This window comes from Canis lupus, chromosome 36 (assembly GCF_048164855.1).
Source record: "Canis lupus baileyi chromosome 36, mCanLup2.hap1, whole genome shotgun sequence".
Lineage (NCBI taxonomy): Eukaryota > Metazoa > Chordata > Mammalia > Carnivora > Canidae > Canis > Canis lupus.
Window position 1 is genome coordinate 12,521,378 of NC_132873.1, and position 15,583 is coordinate 12,536,960.

The 15,583-nt window shown below is 36.4% G+C and overlaps 1 protein-coding gene across 3 annotated transcripts in view; it reads right to left on the reverse strand.

The window, feature by feature from the left end:
• The window catches only part of CPS1 (carbamoyl-phosphate synthase 1), a 357,452-nt gene that overhangs the window by 21,682 nt on the left and 320,187 nt on the right, over positions 1-15,583 (reverse strand). For all 3 annotated transcript variants that reach the window (XM_072813561.1, XM_072813560.1, XM_072813562.1), the window contains 5 exons: positions 14,619-14,800; positions 7,960-8,154; positions 7,471-7,538; positions 5,323-5,398; positions 1,244-1,321 (listed from right to left, as the gene is read on the reverse strand). In XM_072813561.1, coding sequence (XP_072669662.1) covers positions 1,244-1,321; positions 5,323-5,398; positions 7,471-7,538; positions 7,960-8,154; positions 14,619-14,800 — 599 coding nt within the window. The remainder of the gene's footprint in view (positions 1-1,243; positions 1,322-5,322; positions 5,399-7,470; positions 7,539-7,959; positions 8,155-14,618; positions 14,801-15,583) is intronic.

A 15,583-nucleotide genomic window follows, 5' to 3' on the forward strand; every position in this document is an offset into this window, starting at 1 on the left:
TATAAAAAACCCACAAATGTCTCTAGGCCAGTCTTACATTCTCCACTTTGACATTGGTATGATCACATCCCTCTCATTTTATACCTCAGTCTCAAATACTTAAAATGTTGAAAAGGAAGAAAGATTAAACATATGCTCTACAATTCTGGAGGCCAGAAGGTGAGGAATGAAAAAATTCTAGGGAAACAGACTTTATTTCAAAAGAAGGAATAAATGAGATATCCATATATCTCTGACATCTTTCAACCTGACAACTTTCTGTGCTGTCTGTAACCAAAGTTGTTAAACAAAAAACAGGTGACAACTTTCTGGGCATGAAAATTCTCATCCTTCAGGATGTGGGGTTGAAATAAGTGATTTCTAAGGGTACTTAAACTCAGGATGATATGACTCTAGTAAAAAGTCATCACTGCTCTGTGTGTGTGTGTGTGTGTGTGTGTGTGTGTGTGTACATATATAAAGACTACTTTGAACTATTAATCTGGAAGCCAAAAAGCTAAAAAGATTAAACATTTTCAGTAGTGTTTTAAAGTATCTACCAAGTAGAAAATGAAGGACGATTTTTAAAATTTTTCATTAAAGCAAATAAAATGACATGGACTCTCTAAAACATAACTTCTTATATTTCAAGATAAATCATAAATGCCTTATTAGTACAACTAGAAAACTAAAGGAAAGTACTCTTCACATTTTCATTTTTCCCTCAAGTTGGAAGCATCGTTGTACTAGCAATACAAGATGTGATGTGGTGAGCTAATTTTATGTTATTATCCTTATCCACCCTACTCTGTTTAGTTTTGTCTTTATTAATGCAATAAAAAGGTGGAGGCTGGGAAATCAAGAGAGGAGAAAAACTAGGGATTCAATTAGGAACTTCAGAAAGAAAAGTATTGGATGTTTTTATAATACCCATTGAAACATAAAAGGAAACCCACAGACAAAAGAAAATGAGAGAGAAAAGTCTATTCAAAAAGAATGATGAGTACAGGACGATAATTAATTTTGAATATCATCAAAGAGAAATTCTAACAGTATGAAACACAGGATATATGATGCCCATGACACATCAACTAAATTGTCAGTGAATTTGAAAATTTTTTTGCACTGAGCAACTCATCCACTATTTTTAGAGACCTGTTTTATAGAAATCATGACCTTTAATCTGTGTTGTTTCAAAGAACAACAACAAAAAAGAAACTTGATGGGATGGCAGGGATCTGGGATCTGGTGATAAAGCACTTACTCTTCCATCTTTGCCAACAGCATCCATTTCTACTTCCCGGGCCCCTTCGATAAATTTTGTCAGCACCACTGGGTGTTCCTGTCATCAAGGAAAACACAAGGGCAGACATTGTGTGTACAGTGTCAAATAAAAATTGTATATTTAAGTAAATCCCAGGGTAATACTTGTAAAGATCTTAATGCTAAACACACTACACAGACTCATTAGCCATTTTTTTCTTTCATTTGGTAAAAACAAGGTCATGCTCTGCTTTCCATGAGGCAGAAGGTCTTTCTTCAATTGTGAGTACTCCGTCAATTGAACATCAGTGCTGAAATTTCAAATATAGACATTTCAGTGAGTGAGAGGAAAGAGGGGGCTATGGAGAGGGCTGAATGGGGGGCCCTTTATCTGTTCCCAGAGTCATGACCATCTCTCTATTTTATTTGTTTACAATTATATATTTTTCTTGGTTCAAGTTCTTTTTCTCTTCTTACATTCATCTTTCCAAGCACTGCAATTTCCTAAATCAGTTCTCTCCAGGAGATTGTGAAAGAATTTAGGGGGAGAATCTCATTTTGTTCCAGTTTGGTTAGGTCAAAGATGGAATCCATTACTTGGAGTTGACATGCCTTAATCCACTTCTAAAGCATGGTGTTTGCGTGCCTCTCTTCCCCAAATGCACTCCACCGTCTCTCCTTAGCTCCTTCTTTCAAATGTCAACTCATGCTTCAAGGCCTGGCTTAAATGCTACCTCCCTAAGCCTTCTCCAAACATCTCCTTTTCTGAACAAGTCCCTCTTGGTCACTATCATGGAGTTCATTTCATGCATATGTGTTCAATTTAATATATCTTATCTCCTTTAATAGAATCCTTGAAGTAGAAAGGAATTTTGTGGAAAATTCAAAAGAACCAATATCTTCTGCCATAAATAAGCTTCTCTCTTCTATTAAATGTGACAAATTTCCATACTTTCTTTTCTTCAAAAGCCCATTGGACATGCAACTGTTTATTAGTCAAGAAAAAAAAAAGATTCCATCTCTGTTCCATCTTCTTTAAATATTTGATGCTTACTGCAGCAGGCTTACTGGAGCTGTACTGAGACCTCTATGGGATTTTCCCCCTATATTCTGATGATAATAGCATAACTTCAAAAAAAAAAAAAAAAAGATAAAGTTTACCAGCTGTCTTAGCTTCTCTAGCCAACTCTGAGACAGAGATTCTTGTTCAAGTGATTTATAAAGAGAGTCAGAAAAACAGGATGGGGCAGCAGGAAAAAGCTAGTACATCCATGGTCTCAGTGGAAATTGGACTTGGCCTTACCCTACAGGGGGGCTCTAGAGGGTGAATTGCAACACAGAGGAAGTCCCACTTGGAGGCAAAGGTCAATTGCTATCTAGCATTTTAAGGGCGGTGCTGAGGTGACAGATCTTGCCTCCTTGTTGATGAAGCTTCCATATGACTGAGAATTACTCAGAGAAGAGGCACAAGCTGGTAAGTGTTATCAGCAATCACTACAGTTAGGGACAGGTGCTTCCACAGGTAAAGGGATCTGAGTGGGGCAATGACACAGCATCTACCATGCTGGGCATTTGAACAAATCTCTAAAATAGTCCTGGCTATAATGAGAAAGAAGATTTCTTAATAAATTTCAATCTTTCTGCAGCATTATAAATTGTTGGCCTTCTGAAGACACTTTCTTCCTTTGATATCTATAAACTACCTTTCCTTCCTTGTTAGGCTCCTTCATGGTTCTTTTTTCTCTATTTAGCCCTTACATGTGTATCCCTCTTGTCTCTCTTAGTCATTCCTCTTCCTCTATGCTCTCTTCTTGATGATCACTTCCATTCTCAAATCTTTGACTAAACCAATACACTACTTAATTCCAAAATTTTATGTACATCTCTAGAGGTAGCCATGACCTTGTATAACCCACTGCTTTTGAAGCATCTCCACTCGGATTCCTCACAGGCACCTTAAAGCAAAGGTCAAAAAATAAAGTATATGATTTCCTTCCCTAAAATTTCTCCTTCTCCAGTATTCCCGATTTTAATAAGTGGTACCACCATCCATCCAGCTGTCCAAGGCACCAGCTCAGGAGTCATCCTTTTCAGATACTCTTTTACCTTCTACCTCCATGCACTCCCTAATTGCCTTCTATGAACATTCTCAATACTTCTAGAATATGTGTACTTAGCTTTTATCTTTACTATCTTTACTCTGCTCCAAGGTGCTGTCATCTCTACCCTGAGCTCTGGCAAGAGCCCCTAACCTTTTTCCATGAATGCAGTCTGGCCCCAAACTCATTATAATGGACATAGTTCTCTTTATCTGTTCCCTGCCTACTCTATCTACTCCTCCCCCATGCGCAGTGTGCTAGCCACATAACTAAATACTTTATCAGTTTCTAGAAACTCCATGCTATCTGTCAGCTTTGAACCTTTACCTGTGCTGTCCTTTCTTCCTACTCACACCCACAATGTAAACCTTTCAACCAGTTAATTCTAAATCAACCATTTTAAATTAATTTTAAAAAGCCCTTCTTTAGGGGTGCATTCCAATGCATGTACACTCACCCTCAGCATTCTGTGTTTTCTTATTGCAATGCTCATTATATATTATTGTAATTATTTGAAGCCTGATGTCCCTAGCAAAGAGAGTCCTCTGTGAGAGCAGACTGTATCTCTCTTTGTATGAGTGTGGCCCCTGATACTGAGAACAATGCCATTATATAGCAGGTGCTAAACATGAGTGAATACATAAATAGATGAATGATTGATGGGAGTTGATTTTATTCTAGATTCACCGATTGGGGTATACCAGATTTTGCTATAGTTTGAAGGGGAGAATTGAATCAGAATGCACTCAGTCAGGACATCCCCATTATAAACCTTTGGTCCAGTAGGGATTCTTTCTATATGCTAGCAGAAAAAATAGTTTTAAAACTATTCTATGAGTAGAGGCCCTGTGAGATGCAGTGTCCCAGGCAGAAAAGAGAGGAGACCTGCCTCCTCATTTACATGAGCCCAGCTGGGTCTAACTACTGGCTTCTCAAAAAGGAAGAAGACAGTGTCTTGCTCCAGTGCACATTAATGAAAACAGGCCCACTGGAGAGATTCCCTCCTCAGCTATCTGACTTTCATACAGAAGTGAATTCAAAATCTACTTGGTTTTCTTTTTTTGCATTCTTTGTCTTTCTCACCCTCTATCTTTATCTACTCTCTTCACTGACCTGATGTCCTTGGGGAGTAACCACCATACAGAAGGGATGTCTGGATTCATGAGCAGGAACAGTCCATGCTCTTTCTTTGAACTGCTTCTGACTTCACTCTTCAGCTCCCTCCAATTCCACTTGCCTAACATCAAACTCCTCTCTATGAATTGTGCTCTCTCTCTCTCTCTCTTAAAAAAAAAAAAAAAAAAAAAAAACCAACAAGCTTTTGAAAGCTTTTAAAAGGAAAACATTACTTTCATCCTTTACAGTACAAGGTCTACAGATCAATAACCCCACTGGGTAAATCCTAAATGGATCACACTGAGGCTATAAGGGAGAAAGTAAAAACTGAGGGCAAGGGAGGAAGGCAGTTGAATCACCAAAAAATTATAAACATTTTTATTAATTGACAAATGGAATGTCCAAAGTGAAAAAAAAAATCAATATGTGAGCAAAGGAGTTTACTATTAAAATTGCAGGGCTGACTAAGGCAAAGTTTCTTCAAGTGTGAGAATTGGAAACCAGGAAAGCTCTCACTGATACATGATTAGCTTGGTTGGGTAGTCCTTGAGGCTAGGAACCCAGTGATAACTTGATCAACATCTAAGTTATGAACAGACAAGGATGCTTATCCAGTATCACTCACTCCTGGAGTCTAACACCAGATAAATGTTGTGATCAGTATGCACTGGTCTTCTTCTTCCACTAACCCTAAGGATCTAAACACAATTAAATGCATTTGACTTTTCTTATCCCCACATATAGGAGACTACTGGGTGGTGAAAAAAAAGGGAAAACCATCTTAACATGGTGTGAAAAGAAAGACATATGAAATAAAGTAGAAATTAACAAAAGTAAAAGTCACCAAGAAGAAATCAGACACTACCTGAGACACTCTAGTGGCCTCCTCTAGGAATTTTTTCATTTCATCCTCGGAGAATACCACGTTCATGGCTGACCCACTGGAAAGGAGAGAAGGACAGGTAAGTTTCTTTCACGACTTTGGGAACAAAGCATGCTAGACTTGATTGCTTCTCAGAACAGTTCCAGGCAATCTCTGTTTCAGTCTGGACTAAGAAGATGCTTTTTCCCAAATTGAGTCATTACTCCATTTAATCACCAGAACAATCAACTAAAGTAAAGAGTCACCCAAGTTGAGGGTGAGAGCTGTGATAATGTCCAAAGAGAACCATGTAGCTGTAGAAATAGGCGTATCCCAAAGTATCCTTTCAGAATTGATGTTTTCACTCTGCTGGTTCCACGTAATTCTTAAACCTTTACAAGATTCATCCTAGGATCTAGCTATTCCTTTTTTTGTTATTGTTAAAAGATTTATCTATTTATTTGAGAGAGAGAGAAAGAGGGAGAGAGCATGCAGGGAGGGGCAGAGGGAGAGACTCAAGCAGACTCCATGCTGAGCTTGGAGCCTGACACGGGGCTCTATCTCATAAGCCTGAGATCTTGACCTGAGCCAAAACCAAGAGTCAGATGCTTTACCGACTCAGCCACCCAGGCACCCTAGGATCTAGCTAATTTTACCCTGCTTCTTCGGAGGTCATTGACAATGGCTGATCTTAACCCACAGGTCTATCACCAAAAAAGGTCATTCTACTACCAACCAGCTTACAAAAGAATACAATTGTTAGTAACATTTGCAAATATAATGTACAGTATCTGACTGTAAGGAATTCAACTATATCCTTCTTACTAATTATGTGAGAAAGAATGCTTATGTCAATTTATGCTGAATTTGGGTATTTTCAAAGTGTAATAGGAAGAGAAGAAAGATGGAGGAAAGAGGAAGGAAAAATATGGAAGAAAAATACTACTTTCCAGTTCTTTTTAAAAAGTAGCATTTTCTTGGGGTGCCTAGGTGGCTCAGTGGTTGAGCATTTGCCTTTGGCTCAGATAGTGATCTCAGGGTCCTGGGATTGAGTCCAGCATCGAGCTCCCCACAGGGAACCTGCTTCTCCCTCTGCCTATGTCTCTGCCTCTCATGAATAAATAAATAAAATATATTTTTTTTAAAGTAGCATTTTCTTTACCTTTTCTACTCTATTGCAAATTTTTGCACAAAGAGCTTTTAATTTCCATCTACTCAAGACAGGAAGGCTAAGGCAATAACATTGATAATTCACAGGATAGAAATCTGTCCTAAAGAGACAGATTGCAGAGATGAGAAAGGAAGCACAATACTCAAAGCTGCTTTCTGCAACCCTCCCCTAAATGTCTGTGTGTTGCTTAAATTAACTTACATTAATACCTCAAAAAAGTATTATTTGACTGAGATTTACACAAAATGTCATTTAAATAAAAAGAAAAGCTTTCCACCTCATTTCAAATTTTTCATTATTTTAAAGGATCCCATCTCAAATTCCATTTACACTTTCAAATTGTGCACAGCAAATTGTGTTTCTCTTATTATCCCCTGTTCAGTGAAGTCGATCCTTACATGTGGTAACATCTGAAGAGAGTAAGTGATAATTCACAACTTCTCTTTTGATGATAGAACTTCGTTTCAAAGTTTAATATAAAAGATCCTCACTGTCCCTGTCCCTCACCATTACAATTCATCTCCCAAAAAAAAAAAAAATGTGATCTCAAAACTCAAAAATTCAAACTAGAGGCCCCATCAGAAGGTGCTGACAATAGTCAGAGATAAGCTGCCAAGTCTGCTGATGAGAAAACAGGTACTGGGGAGAAAAATCCCAAGTTTGATTTGTTTTGGTTTATGCTTTTGGGTTTTTTTTTAATTGTTCTCTTCTCTAATGTAAAACTATCCTCCCTCAGTCTGGCAAGGAGATGCCCTACGCTATGCTTCTAAGATGTAGGACTGTAGACTTATTGCCACCCTCTGACAGAAAAGCAGTACGCTGAAGGACCACGCATACATCCTCTATCTGCCATGTTGACTTGGGGTTTGTGGATGGATTTACAAGTTACTACACAACAAAGCCAAATGCTATTAGCATACAGCACATAGTTCTGCATCTCCTAATTTTGAAATCATTACTTTGGGAAAACAATATATTACCTCAAAACATAGGAAGGTCTCAACAAGCAGGGGTAGCCCACGGAGCTTGCAAATTCCAGAGCTTCATTCTAATGAATGGAAACAACAACAAAAAAGTGCATGAATAGTTTAAAATACTCAATAGAACTGCAGAAAGGCATCTTTAGGACAAATGGTAACACAATTCTTTCCACCCTTCCTCTCAAAAGACACCATTAAAATGTAAATTGGACATTGAAATACATAAAATTCCTGGTTTCTAATTGTAAATCTCAATCATGCTCAAAACTAGTTTGAATGTTTTTCATTGTCCGAATCTTAATGAGAATAGTCTCACCAACTTATAACCAGCATTCAACTGCAGTCACGGAAATATACCAACTTTAAAGTAAAGTCACCAGGCACAAGAGCCTTCTCTCTGCTCTGCAGTTAGCATCTGCAGTTGTTAACATTCAGGTTACAACTCTTCAAAAGTGACCATTAAAAACAGATTTGTGTTTCTCTCCTTACCAAAGTGTTAACAGCTTTCCAGGGTGCCTGAGCCACCTTCAGCTCATCCAAGACAGCTGAGAAGATGGAGCGATCCTCAGCCCTGTCGATCTGCAGAGGGCTTGTGCCCATGATCTTGACACCATTCTTGTACAGAGGGACTGCCAGGTTGTTTGGAATCTGACCCCCAACGGAGATGATGCAGCCACCACATGCCTGGAAAAAACGCCCATGACATTGGCCACTGAGGTCACATGATGAATGAACCATTGCCTTCGTTTCCATACTGAAAATGTTTAACAAAGTGTTGGGAGCATTTCATTTCTCCCATCAATGGAGAGTGTCAAATGATGTCACAAGGAGATAAATAAACTTAATTCTTTCCAGGCACTTACAAAAAATCTGTGTGCGACTTCCATACAACTACGTATCATCACCGTGTCAGACTTTCATACAACCGCACATGAATGTGTGACATTTACATGCATGACAATTAGAGAAAGGAAATAAAGACAATTAATATTTTCGCCACGAACTCTACTACCATCAAGTGCTCCTTGGACTACTGTTGTAATTTCCTAAAGGGACATAGATCTCCCCTTCTAAAGCTCGCCTCTCCTGTTCCTTCTACCCCAGCCCTTCATATTCAGATCAATCATCCTACAAAATTGCTTCACCAAGTTACTCCTATACTTGAGTTCTCCAAAGTTTCCTTATGCCTGAAGGACAAAGTGTAGTCTCATGACCATCAATGTTAAATGAAGAGTCTCCAGCCTTATCTGTCACCATTCTCAGCACCAAGAAAGATCTCCTGCGTGGGGTGTCCCCAACTATGTGCATGCCTGTTAGCAAGCCCTCTGCCCTCATTAACCTTCCCGTACCTTTGCTGCCTCTCTTTTTGTCCCCTCTCCCTTAACCAAACTCCACCACCCCTACACAAAAGTCCAGTCTCAATCCTACCTCCCATTTTTACCTCTTCTCTCCTTTACGGCTACCTTAGCACTTGTCTACAATACCCAATAACTGATCCTCGTTCCTGTTTCCTTACTATTTGCCTTAAAAGCAGTGTCTGAATCTTTAACCTTAATCTCCTATTAATAGTCAAAACTTCCAGATTTAAAAAAAAAAAGAAGTTCCTTCTGATGTTCAGTCTTCGTGTCTGTACAATTAGAATAATAATATCGGTCTGCTTCACAAGGTCACTTTATAAGTTAAATAAGAAAAAAAACATTAAAAACCTTACACACGGTAAGTGCATAAATAAGACATTGTTATTAATATTAGAAAATATTATTATATCTGATAGGCCATTGATCTTGAAATAATTTGTATTTGCCTTAATAACCTACTAATGCATATCAGAAGTGCTTAAGTAATAGATATGTACCAAATATATTTTATCATTATTTGAAATAATTCTGAAATAGTCTTAAAAGGGATAAAGCTAATTTCTCTTTGATGAGAGAAATTATAGTACTGCCTAAGCAAACACCCTACAATTGAGTGCTTAAATGCACTGTAAACAGTATGGAAAACAATAATCCACAGTTCTGCATATTTATAAGTGCACCTACGCTCCTTTTATCATTTTTTATGTTCAATATACATCTCTGCAAAACCTTTAAGAAGATTTACTCTGTGTGCTGTAATGATGTTTTTATTTGCTTATTATTTTTAGTTTATTAGCAGAGTTAATATTTTAGAGGCTTAAAAACTAATTTTTCAATTAAATGCATACAAAAATTTCTTATGTGAAACCCTTCAAAGTAATTTCTAAAAGAGAAGTATTAAAAGAGAAGTATGAACCCATAAGTAAAAATAGGGGTCCATTGCACTAAATAGGAGCTCAAAGTTGAGTGAAAAGTCTTTGATTAATAAATACACTAACACTTTTTGAAATGCTCTATGAAATTGATTTTTATTTTTCAACAAATTAGCAACTTTCAAAACAGTAATAGCATAAGAAGCTGCTATTCATTAAGAATATTACTATTTGCCCTAGACCATCTGTTTTGACCTTTACCATATCCCTCTGAAGCAGTTATTACTCTCCCCATTTTACAGCTAAAGAAACTGAGGCTCAGTGAAGATGAAAATGATTTGCCCATATTTCTTACCTAGCAAATACAAAGCCAGTTCTAGAACTCCATTCTACACACTATAAAGCAGCTATGTTTAACTAATAAACCAAATATTTGAATCTCAAGCTATCTCTATTTTTCTGCTTGGTTTCAAAGGTGATTAATGTTAGAGGACACAAGGAGAGCTATTTCTAAAACATTCTTTTTGAAAAGTAGTAGAAAAACTTCCTCTGCAAAATCCCATTCTCATCATTGACTACATGTACAAATAAAGATCATCACTGGAAACACAAATACATCTACAGGATGTTTTAGAGTAATGGTTGAAGGTGTAGTCGTAGGTTTTGTCCTCACAGCAAAAATAAGTCAGTACAAGAGAACATATTTGTAGGATGAAGTTAATATAGGACAGCTTTGTAAAAGAATTTCATCTCAAATTGGCCCCAACACTAGCACAGAACTACCAGGGACTTAGGAAAAAGAACTTGGTATCCCACATGGGTAAATTATCATTAATTCCATCAGGGTCCCAAAGTTTCATTGATCTTACCTGGATTTGTTTGTATCTTTTTACTCAGTTTAGTTTCCTTTTTTAAAAAAAAAAAAAAAAAAAAAAAAAAACTTGATATCACTAAGCTGAGGTAACACCACACAAGAATATTTCTGAAACGGTATTCAAATGCAATCACACCACAAATGTAGTTTTAGTACTTTGGTTTGTCCTTATTTTTGTGGGCAAATTATGGACAGAATGCAAGGGAGAAAATTTATTTTACTAATATAAATAGCATTTAATTCATTGAAAGATGGCCCAGATTTTTGTAATTTTGTGTATTATCTCTAACTTACAAAACTCTACTCTTTGTACATCTGTCTTTGAGACTGATTTATTATCTTTACCATCCCTTATTATCTTAGTAGTTCACATTTTAATAAAACACTTTAATTTTCAACACTTCAGGTAGACCTTTAAGATTATATTTAACTATAGTTAAATCAAATGCTAGGAATGAAATTCAATTCTAGTTTAGAGTCATACATTCTTTAATGGGTTTTGTCTATCATTAATGAATGTTTATCATTCATTCATTTAACTCAAATTGTGTTACAGAGTGCCAAAAATTCAATTCTAGTTTAGAGTCATACATTCTTTAATGGGTTTTGTCTATCATTAATGAATGTTTATCATTCATTCATTTAACTCAAATTGTGTTACAGAGTGCCACTGTATACATATATATACATATAGCATTAGGTATTAAAAATAGAACAATTATATCATTAATCAGAGTACATTTTAAGGGGTATGATCCAGTAAATTATTCATTGCAGAAGCAAGAAAAATTAAGGATTCCAACCAGATAGGGACATCATGAGGTGTCAGGTATATTGCCTGGCGTTCTCAGATTCAATCTGGTTTTTAATGAACAAATTAAAAAAAATAATAAATGGGTCTTATCTGGGACTGAGATATAGAAGAAAATTAATGTTCATTTACATAACTTTTCAAACCATGACTCTCCAAAGAAAAAAAGGAGAATGTGAAGTTAAGACAGGAACTGTGAGTCTTTTTTTCTTTTTTAAAGATTTATTTATTTATATAGAAAGAGACCGTGCAAGCAAGTGGGGGGAGTGGCAGAGAGAGAGAGAATTCCAAGCAGGCTCCCCACTGAGCACAGAGCCCAACCCAGGGCTCCATCTCCAGACCCTGAGATCCTGACCAGAGCCAAAATCAAGAGTTGGCCACTTAAATAACTAAGCCACCCAGGCAACCCAGGACCTGTGTGATTCTTATTCATTATTGTAGCCTGTAAAGATTATTGCACAATTCATCCCTAGAAAATAGATTTAATAATAGATCTAATAAAAGAGAAGCACAGTGTTGCAACTTCTATAAATAATGTCATAATTTTCAACTCATATATCTCAAAATAACTTGAGAATATCTCTCCCTTTTAAGAAGCACCCTAAGCAAAATTGTGAACTAGACAAAATATCATCTGTCAAAGCCTCGTAGATAGCAGTCACCACTTCTCATTTTCTTGACTCAACACCAAAATTAAGGGGAAAAAAATCACAATGCAAGTTTCTTCTCAAGGAGTAAGAATCCATGAATGCAATCACAAGGAATAAATGACTTAAGTTTTCTAATGATTGCTCTTTGTAAAGTATAAAAAATGTCTGCAGCCAAAAAAATATATCACTGTAACATTTTCTATTTAAAAAAAATAACAAGCGGGAAGGAGAGTTTAGCACAAGGATTCCTTCTGGGGTGCCTGAGTGCCTTAGTCTGCTAAGCATTTGCCTTTGGTTTAGGTCATGTCCCAGGGTCCTGGGATTGACCTCTGGGTCAGGCTCCCTGCTCAGCAGGGAACCGGCTTCTTCCTCTCCTCCTTGTTCATGCTCTCTCTTGCTATCTTGCCTCTCTCAAATATATAAATAAAATCTTTTTAAAAAGTAATAAGGACACCCTTCACTCCATCTTAGATCAAGACTTCTTTTTTTGTTATTTTAGTAGGCTGCATACCTAACATGAAGCTTGAGATCAAGAGTGAATGCTCTATTAACCAACCCAGTCTGCTTTACTCACACAGCATGTCACTTTTCTGACTCCCCCTTACATTTTTAGAGGTGCATCCTTGTTGCCATGGAAATAGTGTTGGTCCTGAACTAGACCAAGAGACCTAGACAAGGAGAGTCATCATACTTTCTATCAACCTATGTAGCTATGTAGCCTATTGCCATTCTAAAGTGACTCAAATGTGTGTTTTTGAGTAAGTTTAGATGTCTTCCAATTTTCTGCAGATTTACTACTGAATGTTTCAGTGCCTTTAGCATCACCCAAAGATGGATTATGGCAGTCTCCTGGAGGTTGTGAAGGGATACACAACAACCTCATAGAAGGAAATGTACATACATGTGTGTATGATATGTGTATATGTTAAAATAACATTTCCGGTGAGATAGTCTAACAAACACATCAATGGAATATTGTTCTTAAATTCTCCAATATAACATTTAAAAATATCTTAAATAGTAGCACTATAAATGACAATTAACTTCAAAGAAGGGCCAATTTATTTTTTACCATCATACTGAACTCAGTTATTATGAAAGGATCTCATTAATATCCATGTATAACCATATCCAAAGGCAGTTGTAGAAGTTTTTAATCTTTCCTTAAACCATTTCAAGGGGAAATAATTAATTATGTGTAAAATGCCCGCTGTAATTCTTGTAATCCTTGTTAATATTTTTTAAACAACTATGTAATTTTTCATATATTTATGTTATGGGTCCCAGTTCTATTCTAATGTCTTAAAGGTAGGGAACTAGTTTTATGGCTCTCTATCCTGCTAAGCCTGGTATTCAAAAGGTACTCAAGAAATATTTGTAGAATGCATTTGGTTTGAAATGAATCTTTAAAAATTATTAGAAAAATCATGTCAAAAAGGGAAATAAAAAGTATGTATATTCTATCTAGTGGTTTAATTTCATTATATTAAAAGATAAGTGGGCCAGTCCCAAATGGACAACTATAATGATATATCCATACTAAATTTGTCTATTTTTCTTCAGTGGAATAAAATCATCACATGTTCTAGCACTGAACTTTACAATGTGATTTCAGTCACAAATCTCATTATCTTCACAGTGCCTTCACGGAGCACATATATACAATCATCTGGTTCATTAATAACAACAACAACAACAAAGATGAAACAGAATTTAAGAAACTTGAGCAACTCAATGAATTGTAAGTTCAAAACTTGAATTTAAGTACTATGGCCCTAATTCAGTATTTTTTTTTTTGCAAGTGGTCATATTTCATACATAGGGATGATTCTCCATAGTAGCAAATTAACTGTAAACACATCAAAGGACACAACCCCTAGATATCACTCTGAAATCTTCCAGTAGTTATTTTTTTACCTGTAAGATATTTTAACTTGTTCTATAGACATATATATAGTAACCTGTGATCATAGGAATTCACAGTGAAGATATTCTCAATAATATCAGAGGACTGGTAGAAGAATAACTGTCAGAAAAAGCTGTAGAAGTACTGATATCATTCAGAAGGAACTCATCAATCTTAAATTGAAGACTAATGGCTTCATCTGATGGCACAAAAAATTACTGGTCATTTGTGAACAACTGACTTCTCTCCTCTGGGGACCATTCATTATTAAACTACAACAACAAGTGAACTACAGAGATGAGGCTTATTGTATGTCTAGATGATCAATTAAATCATTCTGCAAAGTATTTTGGGGGATTGTCTTGTATAGTTAATCTGTGTCTAGCACAAGTTACCAAGAAGAGTTTTCAATCTTGTTGGAATGCTTAAAAAAAAAAAAAATCACTCTGTGCCAGGACCTCAAGACTCTAAGGCTGGAATAACTTTTTTAGAGTTTCACTACAAAATTAGACAGTGGAAGACACTGGCAGCTCTTTCTCCTACGGGGAATTACAACATTAATATATATATATAATATATATATTATATATATATTACACCTATAAAGTATGCACTGCATATATTTTTCTTCTTTTTCCCCCTTTTTTTCTTTCTTTTTTTTTTTTCTCTTTTTTTACCTCCTGATGGTATATGTCTAGGATCCTCTCCAAAGACAACTCTTCAAAGTACAGTTTGTCACACTCATCAAAGTCTGTGCTCACGGTCTCAGGGTTGCAATTCACCACCACTGTCTTCTTGCCTAGCTGACGCAGTGTGCGGATGCTGGAGACAGCACACCAATCAAATTCTACACTGCTGCCTGCAGAGAGGGTGAGATTGGGAAAGGGGTGGAGAAACGAAGTTACAACACAGAGAGCAGCAGAAAGATATTGCCAGTCAGTCCAGGCAAAGGAAGCTAATGCCCTCTCATTGCAATTTTTAAAACTCTAAAATGTAAATTTCAGATCCATTATGCACACTATATTAATAGTAGGAAAAACAGAGGCTAATTACACAACAATGATATGTTGGCTTGTTTTGTATGCTAAGTTCTGCAATTGGTAATCTCCATATTTAAAACATTCAAATTCAAAGTTAATGGGAGTTAATGTAATGATTTAAAAAACCCCTCATTTATGGAAAAGAACTCAAAGTGAACGTACTGGTCTCAGTACACAAAAATAGCTCAGCTAGTGATCAGAATACTTGAGTTCTTGTTTTAGTTATTCCACTTACTCTGCTGTCTGAGGTCTAAACCCAATGATCCTTGAAGTGCCTTGGAGCTCTGACATATCTTGATTGATTGGAAAATCCTGTCCTTTCCAAGCATATCCTTTTAGCTTGGCAAGGCCACCCCATACAGAGTGAGTGACCTTCTAAAAAGTAATTTGAAGTACAATAATGGCCTAAATACCTCAAAATATCAACTCTACTGGGATGCCACAGAACTGAAAGTTCTGGGATTTGTATTAATCCTTTGCATTAGGATTTTGTCTCCGAAAAATTCTTATCAGAACAATAATTACTCAAAGATAGTAGCATGCTAATTTTCACTATCAATTAAGTATAGACTTATCAGCCTAGCTAGTCTTCCCTGGGTCCT